This window comes from Alligator sinensis, unplaced genomic scaffold (genome assembly GCF_000455745.1).
Source record: "Alligator sinensis unplaced genomic scaffold, ASM45574v1 scaffold37_1, whole genome shotgun sequence".
In the NCBI taxonomy this organism is placed as follows: domain Eukaryota; kingdom Metazoa; phylum Chordata; order Crocodylia; family Alligatoridae; genus Alligator; species Alligator sinensis.
In genome coordinates, this window is record NW_005841955.1 from 3,235,759 (window position 1) to 3,256,119 (window position 20,361).

General features: G+C 42.3%; 1 protein-coding gene across 1 annotated transcript in view; it reads right to left on the reverse strand.

Moving 5' to 3' along the window:
- The window catches only part of CD109 (CD109 molecule), a 152,151-nt gene that overhangs the window by 13,736 nt on the left and 118,054 nt on the right, over positions 1 to 20,361 (reverse strand). The window contains exons 28-32 of the mRNA XM_014518445.2: positions 19,776 to 19,941; positions 18,262 to 18,452; positions 16,315 to 16,470; positions 16,169 to 16,234; positions 3,515 to 3,657 (exon numbers count right to left, since the gene is read on the reverse strand). Coding sequence (XP_014373931.2) covers positions 3,515 to 3,657; positions 16,169 to 16,234; positions 16,315 to 16,470; positions 18,262 to 18,452; positions 19,776 to 19,941 — 722 coding nt within the window. The remainder of the gene's footprint in view (positions 1 to 3,514; positions 3,658 to 16,168; positions 16,235 to 16,314; positions 16,471 to 18,261; positions 18,453 to 19,775; positions 19,942 to 20,361) is intronic.

Sequence of the window (20,361 nt, forward strand, 5' to 3'; positions counted from 1 at the left end):
TTCAGCAAAAGGCCATCACCATTCATGTGAGGTTTTGCAATTGATGGACTTTGATGTTAGTGGTTATGTACCTTTCTGAAGTAGCTATGGAAGTCCATCAAACTAAAAGAGGTGACAGTGCCTCTCAGCACCCCAGAGGAGGGGGAAGAGGTGGATTCCTTCCTGGGTGTATCCCTGGCTCTGAATCAAGGGAACTCTTCAGGGGAAAACAAATCCTGACATCCAGTCAAAAGATACTTCCTAAGCTACTGATGTAGATGAGCCAAAAACGTATCCTTTATGTATATCTTAAATTTGTGCTAGAATTTAAAGAGCTCTTGACACTCCAAGGAAAAATCTATCAAAAAGGCATTCTGTTTAAGGGCATGTTGCATCCTTGTCCACTGCCTATCTCACTAGATTTCTTACTAGAATTGTATACATAAACAATACTTTGGCTTTAAAGATCATGTAAATCCTTCATGGCTTTTCCCCAACTGAAATCATAATCTCCTACATACTGCCATTGCATTTGGCTGTATAACTATCACACAAACACCCCAAACCTGGCTCAAGGCCCATTGTGCTAAGCACTGTACAGTAAGACAGTCCTTGCCCCTAAGAGTTTACAATGTTAATAGACAACAATTAAGCATACTGGGAGAAGGGATTTAGCAGCAAGCAGGATGAACAATGATGGTTTGGCAAAGGTCATGTTTGGAGGGAAATGATTACAATGTCACAGGGCAAAGACTGAAATTTCAAGAGAGGAAATATGAAATAGGAATAGATCAGAACTTAAAAACAAAGATTGTTTTCATCCCATTAACCTTGGTTGTAAAACATAAAAGGTGGAGAAAATGTAAATAAGTGATATATAAGCACAATGCCCTTTGAATTATCCAGTTTTCTTTAACTATAACAGGATGCATCTAATAAGGAAACTGATAAAATATCTATCTTGAAATGCTTCCCTTAAAGAGCATGTATATTCAATTTCATGCCAAACAGCAAAAGAAGCCAGCAAAGTAATTAAGAAAACAATTTAATTTTGTAACTCAACGACTAAAAATAAACTAATAGGATATGGAGGCTTTATGTCACCTGTTCATTGATGGCCTCAATACAACAACTGTTAATATTTAATGGCTGTTCGGTGGTCTATGAGAAGCAAGTTAAGCAAGCTCAGTTCAGTTCCCGGTATGCACCTAGTCATAGCACAAGAAAAGCTCACAACTAGTACCCTTGGGTACTCAGCAGGCAAGGACTGAATAGACCTGGAGACTCATCATCCCTTTCAACTCTAGAATGGTCCCTCCAGAGCAGAGTTTACCGAGTTATTGGGAGTCACTCGATGGTGCACTCAGCAACAGTGTTAAACTGTTTATTGTCAAGTTGTGCTGAGGGTTTGCAAGCAGATTTCCTTGTCTACTGGTTTCTGTACATGGGTTTTGCTCCCTGAAGAACACAAACACAGACTTTTAAACTGGAGGTGGCCAACCTGTGGCACACATGCCACAAGTGACATGGGCAGCCTTTGTGTGGCACGCAGTAGACCAGGGAGGGGACAGGCAGGACAGTTGCAGATAGAACAGTAAGCAAAAGCAGAGCAATAGATTGGGCAGGGAGTACAAGGCAAGGGACAGAAAGCATAGCAGCAAATTGGGCAGAGTAGGGATTAAAGTGACACTCAGGGAGGGTGCAGGACTAATTTGGGGCATACCTGCCAAAAAGGTTGCCTCCCACCCCTCTTACAAACAAAGAAACCAAGCAAAACAAAATCCTACAATCCTACTATTCTGTCTTGGACACTGGGAAGGAAATCCTTTTTGCTCTGACCCCAACATACACCAAGCAGTTCAATTCACAATTTGCTTTCTCCGCCTTGCAAACTGCTCCCTCAAAGTGTGCTACTCATCTGCTCTCTCTTCTAGGGTTTTAAGCTCCCAGTGGGACACTCTATCATTATCCAAATGCCCCACAACGGAGATTCCTCAACTGGATTGACAAATCCCTCTTAAAGGGACAGACTGCTCTGTTACAGGATTCCTTTCCCTTGAATGTCTCTGATGAAAAATCATGTCTAGGTGTTACTACTGCCTACAAGTTGTACCCTCAAAAAACAAACCAACAACCACCTTGGTAGGGCAATTATTAGAGTAGGAACAGATTATTAAGGTAATGTTCTTCCCTATTGCACCAAAGAGAAAGATGCATGCAGTCAGAGATACTGAAATATTGTTATATGATGGTATTTAACTTGCACCAAATGTTATAAAAGAATACCTGTCCAATATGCTGACAATACTTAAAATTACACTAAATAAATATTTTAAAATCTATAATATATAAAATTACAAAAATATATAGATAAGTGAATAAATGAGACATTTAAATGTTATTTAAGCATTCCGAATTAATATTAATGTTTTACAGAGATTGTTTTCCACCACAAGGGATTCTTGATAATTGTTCCAAGTGGATTTTATTAATAAAGCTGACTGGAGGGTGACAATTTCATTTTTCTGGCAATTTTAGAAGTTCTGAAATTCCTTTTCTATTCTGCATTGGAATACATATGAAATCTTTCATATGATATTGTGTTGAAATGCCTATTTTTGGATCAAAATCTGAGAATTTCCGTTCAGGAAAGGTAGAAATGATTGAGCATCATGGTCACTCTATAGCCTTAGATACTGGCTTGGGATATGGAAAATGCACGTTCAAGTCCCTTCTCAACGTCATTCAGAGGCTGGGAATAAACTGAACCAAGACTAGTCATATCTAATGCCAGTGATCTAATCTCCCAGTTATACTATGCAAGAGTGTTTTCAGTGAGACTTTTATTGAAATCAATATGGCTCTGCAAAATATTTTAATTTCTGATAAAAAAAAGCATTCTACAATAAAAATTAATTTTGCCAAAAATGTCATTGGCTTTACTTGGTAGTAGTAGTAGTAGTAGTAATAATAATACCACCTACGTCATATACAGCAACTTTTATCATTTGATCTCAAAGTGTTTTATTCCCATTTTACAGTCACCTAGCAGGCTAGTTGCATAACCAGGAACTGAATATGGGTATTCTAAGTACCAAGTCACTTCGCTTTGATCAAAAAACTGCTCTCAGATGTAACTTACTGACTGTAGCTAGTAGAGCAACAGCTGTTACAAGTCATACTTCAATCAGATTTCAGTCATATTTCATATGACTGTCTCTATAGAACTCCAACCTTTACAAAACCACGACTAAGGTATTACAACTAAAAACATGACATGACAAATGATATTTATTTCTTGATAATTAATCTCTTCAGTTCTATTAAGATGAAGGTGATTTAACCATTTGCTACTGAGTTTAATAACTGATCCTCTGTATGACATCATTCATTTATTTTACGTAAACTTATTATGGGTCCATATTATGGGTAGCAATACATTCATACAGCTATGTAACACTTAGCACCTCCTAAATATTACAGTGTAATATATGACACTGTACGGATCCAGAGAAGTAGTAGATGAGTTACTTACCTTGTACACACATTTAGGGTCAAATGATTTATATCATTTTTCTCATCATTTACAACAACATCTAAGTCAAAGGCTTCTGGACTTTGGGCAGATCTGCGCCTTCTATGAGTGACTGAATGCTTCACGTTGTAAATAATGTTGAGCTGTGAAATACAAATACAAACATAGATGACCTCTGTGCAGCAAAAATGAATGAGCCAAATAAATTAGCTAGATTTCAAAGTGTTACACAAATTGCCAATTGTTACATTAATTCAGTTCATGCTACAAAAGCAGGGACAGTAGTACACCGTTTCTTCTCAGGATTCTGTTCCTTATCCCACTCCAGTGACAAAGGCCTGCAAAGTAAGTAAGGGCACATATAGCTACAACATAAAAGGTATGCAGGACCAGCAAGCTGCTTGCCACAGCTTTTATTTCAAACGGTGCCACTTTTCCAATCAGCTGCTTGAAGCAGCTGTAGAAGAGCTAATGTCTTCAGGGAGGTCTGAATAGTCAGAGGATGATCTGCTCATAGAATCATAGAAAGTTAGGGTTGGAAGGGACCTCAGCAGGTCTTCCAGTCCAAACCCTGCTCAAAGCAGGACCATCCCCAACTAGATCATCACATCCAAAGCTTTGTCTAGCCAGGTCTTGAAAACCTCCAAGGATGAAGATTCCACCACCTCTCTGGGTAACCTGTACCAGTGTTTCACTACCCTCCTAGTAAGGAAATTCTTCCTAATATCTAACCTAAACTTCTTTGGCTGCAACTTGACTGTTGCTCCTTGTTCTGTCATCTGCCACTACTGAGAACAGTCTAGCTCCATCCTCTTTCAAACCCTACTTCAAATAGTTGAAAGCTGCTATTAAGACCCCTCTCAGTCTCCTCTTCTGTAAACTAAATAAGCTCAGTTCCCTCAATCTTTCCTTGCAAGTTATGTCCCCCAGCCCCTTCACCATTTTTGCTGCCCTCCGCTGGACTCTCTCCAATTTCTCCACATCCCTTCTGTAGTGGGGGCCCCAAAACTGAACACAGTACTCCAGATGTGGACTCACTAGTGCTGAATAGAAGGGAATAATCACTTCCCTTGACTTACTGGCAATGCACCTACCAATGCAGCCCAGGATGCCATTAGCCTTCTTGGTAACAAAGGCACACTGCTGGCTCATATTCAGCTTATTGTCCACTGTAACCCCCATGTCCTTTTCTGCAGAGCTGCTGCCCGGCAAGTCAACCCCCAAGCCTGTATTTGTGAATGGGATTGTTCCGCCCTAAGTGCAGGACTTTGCACTTGTACTTGTTACACCTCGTGAGATTCTTTTTGGCCCAATCCTGCAATTGTCTAAGTCACTCTGAATCTTGGCCCTACCTAAGGTACTCCACCTGGGAAGGAGGAACCCTCAGCACACCTATAGGTTGGGGAATGTCTTTCTCAGCAGCTTAGAGGCAGAGAGGGAACTTAGAGTCATAATTGACTCCAAGATGAACATGAGCCAGCAGTGTAATGAGGCCATCAACAAGGCCAATCACACTTTGTCATGCATTAGCAGGTGCATGACTAATTGAACAAAGGAGGTGATGCTCCCCATCTATGCGGCACTGGTCAGGCCACAGTTGGAGTACTGTGTCCAGTTTTGGGCGCCACACTTCAAGAGGGACGTGGAGAATCTGGAGAGGGTCCAGAGGAGGGCCACTCACATGATTAGTGGCCTTCGTGATAGACCCTACGGGGGAAGGTTGAGAGAGCTGAATCTCTTCAGCCTTCACAAGAGACGGCTGAGGGGAGATCTTGTGGCTGCCTATAAATTTATTAGCGGAGGTCAACGGGGAATAGGGGAAGTGCTGTTTACTAAGGCGCCTCAGGGAGTAACTAGGAATAACGGGTGTAAACTAGTTGAGAGTGGATTTAGGTTAGATATTAGGAAGAAATTTTTCACAGTAAGAGTGGCCAGGATCTGGAATGGGCTTCCAAGAGAGGTGGTGCTATCACCTAGCTTCGAGGTCTTCAAGAGGAGGCTAGATAGTCACCTGGTTGGGGTCATCTGACCTCGGTCCTCTTTCCTGCCAGGGCCAGGGGGTCGGACACGATGATCCATTGTGGTCCCTTCCGACTCTACAATCTATGAATCTATGAATCTTCCAGAGTATCTACTGCTCCCCCCATCATGGTGTCATCTGTAAACTTGCTGAGGGTGCACTCTATGCCATCTTCCAAATTGTTGATGAAGACATTGAACAAAACCGGCCCCAGGACTGACCCCTGGGGTACTCCACTTGATACCACCTGCCAACTAGACATCAAGCCACTGATTGCTCCTCTCTGAGCCTGATACTCCAACCAGTTTTCTATCTACTTTACAGTCCATTCATCAAGCCCATACTTCCTTAGCTTGCCTCAGAGAATGTTGTCGGAGAAATCAATGTACACCACATCCACCCATCTCCCTGCATCCACAGAGCCAGTCACCTCTTCACAGAAGGCAATCAGGTTAGTCAGATATGACTTGCCCCTGGTGAATCCATGCTAACTGTTCCTAATCTCCTTTTTCTCCTCCAAGCGCTTAGAATTCCTTGAAGATCTGCTCCATGATTTTTCCAGGGACTGAGGTGAGGCTGACTGGTCTGTAGATCCCTGGATCGTCCTTTTTCCCTTTCTTAAATGTGGGCACTATGTTTGCCCTTTTCTGGGATTATTTCAACTGATCATTTCACCTGCTCAGGAAAGTATGAATGGGAGCAGCCAAACCAGAGACAGTGGAGTCAGGATTAAGCAATCATGGGCTAGCTATGTTGTGTGAACAGTCTTGACAAAATATTAATTCAACAAAGGAAATTAAATAGCCTGGGTGGTCTAGAGCCCCAAACCAGCCAGGCACAAAGCAAACAGAAGATTCAGAGATACAGATACTGTTAGACGTCTTAGACTGATACACTTCTTGTGTGATGTTCACTCCTAATAGCAGTATCTTATTGCTGAAACTTGATACAATGTTATCAGAGCCAGAGACAAGAGAAAGAGTATATAATTGAACAACTCAGTGGAAAGAACACTAACAACAATGAAAAGCTCAACTTGAATATTATCAAAGTGATAAAAACAAACGCAAGATGTCGATAAAGGATGCACCGTTAAGTGCTAATAAATATTTGGCAGACTTACAATTATAACCAACACTGTTGCAGGGCACCTCAGTGCCTGCTCCTAGGGAGTAGAAACTGCCAGGGAGAGAGAGCCCTGGTAGGACATAATGAGCCCAGCTGAGGGTTGCCAGGGTAATGAGCCCAGCTGCGGGTTGCCGGGGCAACTAAGGAGAGCCAGCTGCCTGTAGGAGGCAGGGCCTGGCCCTTATAAAGCCCAGGGCTGAGGCTAGGCTGGCAGTTCTCTGCCAGTAGCCAGGGAGGTAGGAGCTCCGGGAGTGAGGATGCAGAGAGAAGCCTAGTAGCAAGTACCACTGTTATATGGAGCAATGTGGTTATAGCCAGAGGGCATGTGTTTAAGTTATAGCCAGGAGGCTTGTGGTTATGTTTGGCTCTGATATTACACCGGAGGTTTGGGTGAGGCTGTAGGGGTTGGAGGAGGCCTCATAGGGACCCCAGAGGGGTGGGGCCCCAGTGCCTGAGTGAGGGCACAGTACTTTAAGGGGGAACCCCAGTGGTATGGGAACCCTGGTGCCAGTGAAGGCGCAGCTTGTGGCGTGGAGTGCAACCAGTGGCTTGTGGGCGGGGAATATAGACCCCGGGTTGTGTGTGGGGCACGGAGACCCCAGCCCCAGAGAGGGGCAGCTTTGTGAGGCCCCAGTGTGGGCATGACGCCCAAGGTGGGCATGGTGAGCCCTGAAGAGGGGGAGCGCCATATTGGGAAGCCCGAGACGGGCATAGCGAGCCCGGCCGTAGGCTAGTGCGGCAACACCCCTCAGACAGAGGCAAGGTGCTGCGGTTGTCCCTGAGGAGAGGGGATAGCAGTGCGGTGAGCCTGGATCAGAGGGTACCTGTGCGGTTGGCCTGAAGGACCGGAGACCCGCTAGAGGGTCCCTGAGCGGGACCACACTTTCAGAGAAGGCCCAGAGTGGGCTTGATGAGAGTCCCAGTGAGGAGCTGGGTATTAGAGAGAGCCCAGAGCGGGCTAGATTACAGGAGAGGAGGCCCGGGAGAACGGGCGTGTATTGTGACCGGACATCGTCTATCCCATCTGCGAGGCTTGGGGCATGGTATTAGGGGTTGGTAGGAGCCACGCGCAGCCCATAAGGCTAGGGTGCCTGGGAAGCACCCATCATACCGGGAGACCACAGGAGTCCGGGAGAACCGCGGGGACAGAGGTCCCGAGTAGCCGTGCCCAGGGAGTCATAGGCAGCCTCCCAACCTTATATTTACCAGCAAGACATGGCGGGCGAGAATAAGAGGGTGTCTTGTGCCGGCCTTGACACGGAACGAGGGACCTTGAGGAGATCACGGCCCTCCTGACGGACCCCGCCATGACAAACACACACAAAAATGTTTATAGCCTTACATATATAAACAGCTTTTATATAAAAATAACTATTAATTTTTCCCTGATTTACTATTTAGCTACATCTCTCAGAAGTCAAAGAAAAAATTATTCTCATCTTACTAACGGAAATTAATCAGAGTTGTTCATCATTTGGGGAGTCAAGAAGATTATCCAGAAAATTGGACTTATCTGTCATACAGCTATGTAGAACAGTTCCCAGAAGCAACAAGAAAAGTTACTGGCCCAAATTTAAAGGGGCTATAACATGTGGTGCAAGACACATGACAGTAAGTCAGTGCACAGAGAGGTACCTTCAAGTTTCTGCGAGTTGACTGTCCTGCTCTCTCTCTAGTTTCTGCTCCCTTGATACGTAAGATACATTGCCTTATTTTCATTTACAGATGTGTAACACAACATTCTACATAGCACCTCTGGTTTTACACTTTGTAGTTAAGTATAAAAGGAGTGTAAAAGCAGAGAGGTTAGGGCCATCTTGCTGTGCTCCTAGAGATGCAAGTTTAAGCCAAGCTCTGGACTTGTGCTAAAGAATGTCCTCCGTTTATCCAACTGTAACAGGTATCTGGTCATCTAAGCTGGGGAGTCAAAGGCAACTAGACATAATGCTACCATATCACTCTCTTACATGCCATTGACTATGGAAATGGATGTACCTTAACCCCATCAGTCAGGGGAATCCCTGACCATGACATAAATGTGTACTCAGCATAGTTGACAAAATAGCAGTGGTTCTGAAACAAAAAAATATCCTGACCCACAGTTAGTCCTGAGGAGATGAAACAAGTTAACGAATGACACCAAGAATAAAGCAAATCCAATGGTCTGCAAATTAGAGGAGAGTTGAAAGCTTGGTAAAGTGGGAAACAACTCAGCAATTTGTCATCACGGGAACGATATTGTTTTAGCTCTTGCCAGAAAAAGCAAATGAACAAAAATATACCACCACCACCACAGAACATCTGAAGCAACATACTGAACAGGCCAATTAGCAAGTGCTTTGTTGGAACAAGTTGCTGCTAAGTCTGACTTAACTTTCCTCTTTTTTCAGAAATCAGGGGAAAATAACATAAGGATAAAAGCTGTTCTTACAACACAGAGAGACTAACTAAAGTTGCCTTCACTGGCCATGTTGGCTCAAGGATGGGAAGAATCAGAATGTTACTATGGTGTGTGGAAATCAGCATTAAATTAGCATTGCAACAAACATGTGTTTGGCTGACAACATTAATTGAAAGGAATATTTTCAGCAGATTTCCTCTCTCCAATTAATGTTTTCCTTCCTTCTAATCACTTATTCTCTGTTCAGTAAATGTGATGGGAAAAAGTACATCCAGGTCAATGCATGCTCAATTTCCATGCAACTACTCTGATTTACACCAACTGAGGATCTAGCCTTTAGATGTGCATTGAATTGGAGCTACATCAATTTATGACTGCTGAGTATCTGGTCCTTTGTCTACCGAACAAAATAGGGCCAGAATGCTAGATATCTTTAGGGCATACCTTCCATCTGCCCATACTATGCCCATCCTTTTCAAGAAGAAAAAAACCCAACCTTTTAAATCAACCCTCCAGGACAAGAGAAGATTTTTCTGGCTAAACAAGGCAAAGTGACAACAATAACTGCTTCTGGAATTCTACAATCCAAAATAAATACCTTTTTATGATAGCCTGGAAGGTTGGGAATTAAAGCACTGGAACTCACAGCATAGCCCACAAAGACAGAAGCTGAAGAAGGTTAGTTAGGAGTTTCACCAAGAATTACAGTTTTTCCTAAGAATCTATCTTATTGAGAAAAGAGGGGGGAGGGTTTCCAATGATGGGAAGATCTTTCAGGATAACAACAGGAAATAGCATTCTACATTCTGGTATTTAAATGAACTAAGGTTTAACATACTCCATCTGGTCCTAAAACCTGACCCCAAGAATAGCATATCTGGCTACTGCATTCCCAAAGGGTCTAGGACAAAGAAACCCAGCTGAAGAAATGTGATTGCAATGTAATACGTTAATCAGAAAGGATCCAGATCCTGCTTATATCTAGGAGAGAGATATCTAATTTGAATAATATGAGAACTCCTTCTGGAACAGGAAAAATGCCGAGGAAAACAGAAGGAAACAGTTGGTCCCAGCTAAGAAAAGTTTTATTGGATGAAATTATTCCACTGCAAGAAGCACATTATTGGAAATCAAATTTCAGCATCTGTGCCTCTATGCTACGAGGAAATACAGCAAAAGAGTAATTTAGATGAAGCAGACAAATGGGGCATATTATTAGAGACCTTTGTATATTTGAACTACCAGAAAACAAATAGACTAGCCAGTATGGTAGTCTATTAAAACTGCACAACAGTTTACTTGGATTCATGTCTATATTTAAAATGAGCTTTGCTGAACCCTGACAGAAAGGCAGGTTGGAAATAATCATGCAATTTTGTGAAAGGTTTTGATATCTGGTTACAGACTAAAAGAGCATACCCATTCAAGAACGTCCAACAGTCATGACACACACCTGATATGTAGAAGACCCAGGTCTGAATAAGAATAACAGGCCCTTGGTCTGAATCAGGCAGAAAAAGGATTTAAACCTTAGTTTCTCATATTCCAGGTGAATGACAACAATGGAGCTATGAGCTATTCTGGAGTGGGGTTTTGGCCAGGTATTCCATTCTGGATCTGAGTAACCTTCCTAAAAGAGGTTTTATTGAAACCAAGAGATTTCCATGAAAGGTTTCACTTTCAACAAACCAACATTTTTCAATACAAAACCAATCCATTGAAAAGTTTCTGATCAATCCTACTGAAGAACTTATCTTAATAACTTTGTACTATTTCTCCATAATAAATAGGCAAGGGTGTCAAATTCATCTGGCCTCAGTAAAACAGACCAGGTGAGTGGGGAGGGACTGGTCCATGGGCCAACTGAAAAACATGGAGCCAGCTTTGTGGACCAGAGTGGCTCCACAAACCCTCCCCCACTCCCACATGCTGGATCCAGCACCTACTCCAGCCAGTCTGGAACTGCGCTGCCCACAGTTCCTGTTCTGCCCAGTCTGGGTTGCAAGACGCACACAATGGCTGCTGCACACAGCTCAGGTCCTGGACCAGCTAGAGTTGTTGCTGCATGCAGCATAGTTCCAGGCCAGCCAAAGCAGGTGTTGAATCTAGTATGCAAGGGACCCACAGACCCTCCAGCCCAAATGCCAAATGCTGAGACTGCACTGTATATAGTGCCTGCTCCAAGACCCATGTTGCGCAGTGTCTGCCCCAAACCAGCTGGAGCAGCCACCACATGCAGCTCACATCCCAGACCAGAGTACATGCTGAATCCAGCATGCAGCGAGGGATTTTAGATTGGACCCCATGCAGGTGCCGCATGCAGTATAGATCCCACAGCAGGTGTTGCATGTGGCGTGTCACAAGCCATGCACTTGAGGCCAGTCCTTCACATGCCATGTGTAGGCCCACTCAAGATCCAGGGCTAGCACCAAGGGTTAAATAATATGGCTCCATGGGCTAGATCCACCGTGGGCTGCATCTTTGCTGTCCCTGAGTTAAGGAGTTTAATTTTATTGCAAAATCATCCCTCCTAAACTCCTTTCATTTGATATGATGGATGAGCAAAGACTGCTCTGATGAGCCATTCATTTCTATTTTGGCCTTCAGTATCACATCTAAATGTATCCTCTAGCATATTTGAAATTTGCTGTAAACAGAATCAGCATTTATGGAGACACATAAACAAGGCCAGTGATTTATGGTACTTTGCAGCCTGCTGTTGATTGAATAATGTATATTCTTAATAGTCAGTTGTCCAAGTTTGTTTCTGAAAATGTTTTATCTAGCTCTATATTTATCATTGTGGGCTAAATAAAATTACTACAAGTTAATAGATAATTTGCTAAATAATTACAGGTGGGTATATATGCATGTAAAATTAATGTAACACAATAAACTCTGGACCTGTTTGAGCCAGAGTCAACTGCTCCCAGATGTAGCATCTACAAGTGCACCCAGGACAGCAGCACTTTGAGCTGGGGCAGATCAGCCCCAGGCTGGCAGGAGGGAATGGGGGAGCAGCCCCAGGCTCCAGGTGATGATGTCGGACACCAGAGGAGCTAGCTAGGGCATGAGGGTGCTGAGAGTGCAGAGCCATGTAGCTAGGTGATAGGCAGCCTCTGCACTTTAGCACCCTTGTACCAAAGCCAGCCCATCACCATCTACATGTGCATTTCATCACATTTACTTTGCTGTACTGTCCCCGACAGCATTATCCTATGACAGAGTTAATTAATTTACTTATTGATACCACAGCACGTGTAGACCATGATACTTTACTACAGAGATAATTAGGCTACTCTGTAATAAAGTGCATGTGTAGATGCACCCAGTAAAACACAATTATAAATGGATTGATGTCAGAATGACAGGATGTTTTGAGTGTGATTCCACAGGGGTCTATACTGGGTCCAGTACCATTTAACATGTTTATTAATGATTTTGGGTACCTCCTGGTGGGGTCTGAAGATGACATGAAACTGGGAAGGACTGCAAACACTTTGGAATACAAGTAGAATTCGGAAGGATCTTGATAGATTAGAAAGTTGGGCTAGAAACAACAGAGTGAAGTTCAGCACAGACAAATGTAAGATGCTACACCCAGGGAAAAATAATTAAAACTACAAATACAGAATAGGAGATGACTGGCTGAGTGGTAGCCAAAGATTTAAGAGTATTAGTGGATCACAGACTAAACCTGAGTCAGGATGACTCATTCATAAAAAATAAAAATAAATAGCAAATGCAATTTGGGGTTGAATCTACAGGGGTACTAGGTGTAAGAGAAAGGAAGTGTCCTTACTCAGCGGTGGTTAGGAGTATGTACAAGCATTATACTTCTACGTTGCAGTTGCAGTTCCCCAGGTAGAAACCCTAGGTAGACAAAGATCACAGTTTCTGGAGGACCAAAAATGGCTGGTCTGGTAAAACAAAACAAAAAAGGATTCCTCGGCCATACTTTGAGAAGGGTGTGAAGAAGTTAGAGAGAATCCAAAGGCAAGCAGCAAAAACAGTGAAGGATTTGGAAGGCAAGCCGTACGAGGAGCGGTTGAGAAAAAGTAGGCATGTTATGGCTTGGAGCAAAGATGATTAGGGAGACACAATAGCAGTCTACAAATATTTGAAAGGCTGCCATAAAGAAGGAGAACAACTATTGTTCCTTGCTGCAGAGGTTGGGACATGAAGTAATGGCTGTAAATTTTCATCATAGTAGATTTATATTAGATATCAGGGGAAATGTCCTTATTGTTATATCAGTACTGCAGTGGAACAGACTGCCAAGAAAGTTGTGAAATCTCCTTCACTGGGGGTTTTCAAGAGGTGGCTGGATAAACTATGAGCAGGGATACTTTAAAAATAGCTTTCCTGCATTTGTGCAGTGGTGGGCCAAGCTGACTGGGCCCAGACAGTGGTGGTGGACAGGTCTTATTTGACCTGGAGGGATGTGGGCAGTGGGGTTCCACAGGGCTCAGTCCTCGGGCCCGCACTGTTCAACATCTTCATCAGTGACTTGGACGAGGGGGTAAAAAGCACCCTGTTCAAATTTGCAGATGACACTAAGATGTGGGGAGAAGTGGGCATGCTAGAAGGGAGGAATAGGCTGCAATCGGACCTGGACAGGTTACAGGGGTGGGTGGATGAGAACAGGATGGGGTTCAACACTGACAAGTGCAAGGTACTGCACCTGGGGAGGAAGAACCAGCAGCATACCTACAGGCTGGGGAACTCCCTTCTCATCACTGCAGGGGCAAAAACGAATCTTGGAGTCATTATTGATGCCAAAATAAACATGGGCCGACAGTGTGGGGTCAGGAAGGCCAACCGTACCTTGTCATGCATCCAAAGATGCATCTCGAGCAGGTCCAAGAAGGTGATCCTCCCCCTCCACGTGACACTGGTCAGGCTGCAGTTGGAGTACTGCGTTCAGTTCTGGGCACCACACTTCAGGAGGGATGTGGACAACATGGAGAGGGTCCAGAGGAGGGCCATTCGCATGATCAGGAGTCAGCAGGGCAGGCCCTATGAAGAGAGGCTACGGGACCTGAACCTGTTCAGCCTCCACAAAAGAAGGCTGAGGGGGTATCTAGTGGTCATTTACAAACTGGTCAGGGGGGACCAGCAGGCATTAGGAGAGTCCCTGTTTCCCCGAGCGCTACCAGGAGTGACAAGAAATAATGGTCAAAAGATGGCAGAGGGTAGATTCAGGCTAGATATCAGGAGGCGTGACTTCACTGTCAGGGCAGCTAGGATCTGGAACCAACTTCCAAGAGAAGTGGTGCTGGCTCCTTCCCTGGGGGTCTTTAAAAGGAGGCTGGATGAACACGGTGCCGGGGTCGTTTGACCCCAGCATTCTTTCCTGCCACGGCAGGGGGTCGGACTTGATGATCTGCTCGGGTCCCTTCTGACCCTACCAACTATGAAACTATGACTCTTGATCTCCCTTCCACACATATGATCCCATGATTTTAAAAGATAAACCATTTTTCTTTCTCTTACAGATATATAAGGATGCTGAAATTAAAGTCAAACAGCATGTAAGAAACTCAAGTTGGAATCTGATCTGACTTAAAACTAGCAGACCTGCAGGATCAATTAAGCTCAATTTTCCCAAGTGTCACTCAAAAGAATAGGAGCTGTTCCTAGTTTTGTAGTAAAACAGATTATAACGTCAGTTACCATCTACTACCTATACTAGTAGCACACTGTAACTTATATAGATTTCTATATTCTTTCAAATAAAAAAGAATGAGTTTTATCCCTATGTTGCTATGGAAACAATCCCAGCACCAGTACAGCCTGGGGGCTGACTGGCTGATCAGCAGCTCTGCAGTAAAGGACCTGGGGGTTACAGTGGACAATAAGCTGAATATGAGCCAGCAATATGAGCCCTTGTTGCCAAGAAGGCTAACAGCATCCTGGGCTGCATTGGCAGGTGTGTTGCCAGTAGGTCAAGGGAAGTGATTATTCCCCTCTACTCAGCACTAGTGAGGCCACATCTGGAGTACTGTTTTGGGCGGACCCACTACAGAAGGGATGTGGACAAATTATAGAGAGTTCAGCGGAGGGCAGCAAAAAAGGTGAGGGGTTGAGGGACATAACTTATGAGTAAAGACTGAGGGAACTGGTCTTCTTTAGTCTAGTGAAGAGAAGACTGAGGAGGGATTTAATAGCAGCCTTCAACTATGCTTTCCTAGTAGAAACTATGAGCATATAAGCATTCACTCAGTTTCTCCCAGGGGAAACACATCCCTTATGGGAGAAGTATCTTCCAGGTGTCAACTTGGAAGAACTCCTTTGAGAAAGAAAATCTCTTGCAAAAGTGACTGTTTATACACTCCCTTCCCACTCTGCACAGGAGGGGAATGAAGCAACAGAGGGAAGCAGCCCCCACTGCTCCCTGCCTCTTCTCCAAATTGAGATCTACCCAGCTTGGAGAAGGGGCTGAGGACTTTGCCCCGCTGCTCCCTTCATTCCACTTTTGGTGACTGGACACAGAATGGAGGAAGCTGCTCACTGCCCGCTCCCCAGACATTGATCTGGAGAAGGCATGGGGAGTCTTTCTTTGCCATTCTATCCCCCCAAGGACTGGAAGGAGTGGAGCAACCACTGCTTCCCATGCCCTCCCCAGACCAGGACTGCCCCAGTCTGATGAAAAGGTGGAGGATAGGGAAGTGGAGGGTGGCTTGTGAGCTCCCTCTCCTGGGAAGATTTCGACTGATGGAAATTTCTCAGAAATTTTCACTGTTAGACATGAACACCAGGTCATGGCCTATGCTATTTAAATACTTAGAACTTCACAGGTGAGAAAGGCACTCTAGAAAGCCTAAAAAAGTTCTACACTACAACAAAACAGAACGCAGTGATGGCATAATATACAGTAATTTCTGCCCTATGCAGTCACATTGACCTTGGTGATTGTGCATGGTGCATGTTTTCAAGCATTTTACCCATACAAGCTTTGTAATTAGTGCATTGCTTTGGGATTCAAACAAGGTGCCACATAGCTTCTTATTGACCTAGTGTCTTAAGTTTCCTATTCAAATATTCTTTTTTCAAAGATGTTTAAAAAGAGAGCTTCAAAACAGTACAAAACATTGCTGCCTACCTGAAAAATGGCAAATCCAGTACCTTCTGCTGACACTGTAACTACCACTGGTTGCATAGATGCAATCTAAAAGATAGACAAGATAAATTAAACATGTTCCAAATATATTAACAGGACAGGATTGTTTCAAAGTTTTCCAACAGTACCTCTTTGGTCTGAAGAAGAAACCGGTTTTGAGTATCAACTGAAAATTCTGCCAGAGCTTCCAGATTTGGTCCAGTCACTGTTACACTAATTTCCGTTTTACTGGTAGTAGTAAGAACTGCAAATGAACTCAAGGCTTGCAGGGCAACTACTGTGTCCTGTTAAGAGAAACAAATGCTTCTACAGTAAATATGAAAGCCTACAAACTAGACAGCTGCCAATATCTGTTAAATTTTGGCTACACATACAAGCTGTATCACTTTAATTACATTGGTTCTGCAATTTAGTTAAATCAGTATAACTTCTTAGTATGAACACACTAAACCTGATTTATGAGTGTCCCCATAAGGAATCTAAATATATTTAAGAAATACGTTTCTAACCAATTACACTGGTTAAATGTTTATGTGGAAGGAAGACCTTAGATAGTTGGGCTTCTTAACCTTTAATGTATGATTTCTACTGTTCACCTGTCACTTTTGCTGGAATATTACTACAGTCACCTCCCAACATACAATAAGATATAAGTAATACCTATATATGGCTGTATGCTGTGGGCCAAAGCTCCACAGTTACAACATCATTCTGTCATAGTCACTGAGACTCCTATATGCCACAAGTATATATACAAAAGCTTCTGTGCATCTCCTCCACCTTCCCTGACATCATAGCTCCATCAGAAAGATTTGTTCCCATCATAGTAAGGAGAGGGAACACATTGAAACAAACACAGTTTTATGGACAGTTTTGGAGTTAACATTATATGGCTGCCTGTAATCACATAGTACCAGCAGTTGATCTCTTCCAGTGCAATGTTCCTAATATTAGGACTTTCTTTTAACCGTATCTGGACTACAGCTTGAATTTTCTTTTTAGATGTCATGCAAGTCTGTAGATTGTGAAGCTGGGCTCACACTCTATACAATCTGTCAACCAACAGGAAGGACAAGTTAAAAAAAGACAAGCTAAAAAGCCACAATGGGCCTTAAATGTGCACTAGCCAGAAACAAAGATAAGTATCAGGCATTCAACAGCAGATTCCGCAGCTGTTCAGTCACAGAAACAAAAACTATAGCAGTGAGAACTGTAGATATGAAGAAAAATACATCAAAAATAATTTCCTAGTGGTCTCATGGTCAGCTTTTTACAAGAGATCCAATCCCTTTTCTACGTTTACTCTCAGAATTGTGTGCCATCACCTGACACACAAAATACAGAATTTCTGTGTACCTGCTCTTGCATATATGCAAATTCTCCTATACTGCGCAAGTGCATGACTGAAAAGGCAAAATAGCACATCTAAGTTTAGAAGCAGTTTTCAGCTAGGAGGAGGAAGGGGTTTGCTACACGAGTTTCTCGCTGTTTTTTCCTATGATTTTCTCAGTAGCAAGCCTAACCTGGGCCAGTAAGAACACCTTGCTTTTATTAAGCACCTTCCATCTGATGGTCCTAATACTTTATTAGTTCACCTTTATAACAACACTGTAAGACAGGAAAGTACAAAAAAAGAAAAACCTAAAAAAATACACTACAACAGAGTACCATGACGCTATAATATGCATAATACAGCATAATGTGTAATAATTTAATAAAACAATTTGTATCAATGACAGGACATAAACATGCACAAAAAATGCAGGTTTAAGATCACTTAATTTTCTCATTTTCAGTTCTTTTCAGTATTTTCTCTGTCTAAAATAACTGTATTGCTCCTCTTTTTCTGTTGTTATTTTTAATTAATTTTTAAAATGATGGGTTTTTTACATTAAACAGATTAAGATCCCAATCCAGCAAACAGTGTTGGCATATGCTTGATTAGGACAATATGTTATAGAATAATACATTTTTAATATTCGTTATAGGAAAATAACGCTATTATTTGAAAGGTGAAGTGCCTGTTTGGAAAGTCTATCTGTACATAACAGAGCTTCTAGTAACGTTTATCTAACCTGAGTAGATGAATAACCTCCAAGGTGATTTCGTTGCTGGCTTAACCATTTCATTATAGGAATCCCCTCTGCTAATCTATCTTGCTGAAAGTGAGACAGCAAAGCATAGGCTGCAAGTTCAATGTCAACAGACCGTGGTTGCCATGAGTCAGAAAGTTCAGGAGCTGGTGTCGTCCAGAATCGAATTTCTCCTGAAAAAAGATCATCACTATGTGAGCTCCAAAGGCAGAAGTAACATAAGAAAACCTGCTGATTTATCTTTACCAAAGGGACGTAGCAAGGCACTTTAGACCCTAGATAAAATTAAGCATGTGTTTAAGTGTTTTGCTGGTTAATGACTGTCCTAAGAATGTGTTTAATATGCTCTACTGAGCTGGGGCTGATGTCTGACACAAAAACCACTGGCCTCAATGTAATGACTCCAATTGATTTTGATGGACTTTGGATCATGCCAAGAAAGATATCACTCTAAGAAATCTTTGGCTCTTACATGAGAATTACAGGTACATGCATATCATTCATCAGGATCAAACTTACAGTAACTGAACCCTATCCAATAAAAATGTATTAACAAAGATTACTCGGTTGGATACTGAACATTTGTAACCAAAAAACTATATTTATTTTTCTCTTCTTCCCCAAAACATGCAGGAAAACGTAGACAACCATTCATGGACAGACTTGCATTTCATTTTAACTCTAAAAGATCATCTTGTGGAATTACAAGTGACAAAGAAAATTTAGTGAATCCTTTTATTTAAAGCCCTTTCCTTCTTTTCTTCTTCCTGACACTGATTTGAATTAATCACCCACACCATTTTGCTAAGCTCTTAAGCACTGCTTTGAGATATGCTGTCTGAGCAATTGACCTGCTCTGACCTTGTTTAATCAGATTTGACTGGCATACACAACAGTGTGGGAAAGTGGCAAGCCAATGCTTTGCAATAATATTGTAATATCCCCATCAGTGAATATAGCAATTAAGCTTGGAAATCCAACTTCAATACAAACAGTTCACTTAAATATAGTTTTCACTGAGCTTTCCCTTTGGTGTTCTACTATTCTTATATAATAAAGGGTTTAGACTGTCTGTCTGTTTGTCTGTCTGTCCATAATGCTCTTGGAGCACTCTGATTGGTTAGTGAAACAACCAGTTGGAATATGGAGCACCGCCATGACAGTGGGGATGGGGGGATGGAGCTGGGGGGGCGAGGCCAGAGGCGCTGGAGGTGGCGACAATGCGGGGTGCTGGCAGAGTGGGATGGAGGGGACAGCAAGGCAAGCTTCCCCACCCCCACCCCTGGGAGGCAGCAGCAGTGCAGGGTGGTGGGTATTGGCGCTCTGTCCCCACCTGCCCCCCCTTTCATTCTTGATGGGCAATTTGCTAGTATAGGTTCTCAAAAGAACCTATATACTATATAGGTTCTCTGGACTTAGCCAAAAGGTGTTTTCTTTTGTTTTTCTATTTTGAGGAAAATCTATTCAAACTATAGTAATAAAACATCTTACAATACCTTGCTGTTCTGATTTCTGATTTAGTATGTTCAGGGCTTTCTTTGCTTTCATACTGTTTGCCAAAGACAATGCATATGTCACTAGGGTCAGAGTGTAGTTATCAGAAATTCCTTCTTCTAACTTAGCTTCCAGAAAGCTTGTAGCTTCTTTGATCACTACAGCAAACTGAGAATAAAGAATGTATTGAATCAAATTAATTTAAATCTATCATAAATAAATAAATTTTACAAAAGAAACAACAGGGGCAACAGCAGCATTGACAGTTTATAAGAAAAAAATGATAGAGGCATAGTATAAAGGAACAGTATAAATATATGATAATATTAATATATTGCAATTGTCATATAATAATATTATAAAAGAAATGTGTTATGTTTGCAATATTTTATATTACCTGGAAATATTACTTTAAATAGTATTAGAATCATATTATAATTATAATGGAATATTGTAATTATAACAGAATATTATAATGACATATTTTACCTCAGAATAAAAAAAAAATATAGACATTTTCTGTCAAAAATCACACACTTGTATACCAGAAGTAAAGGCTTCAATGCAATCAAGTACTTGAAGTATTTG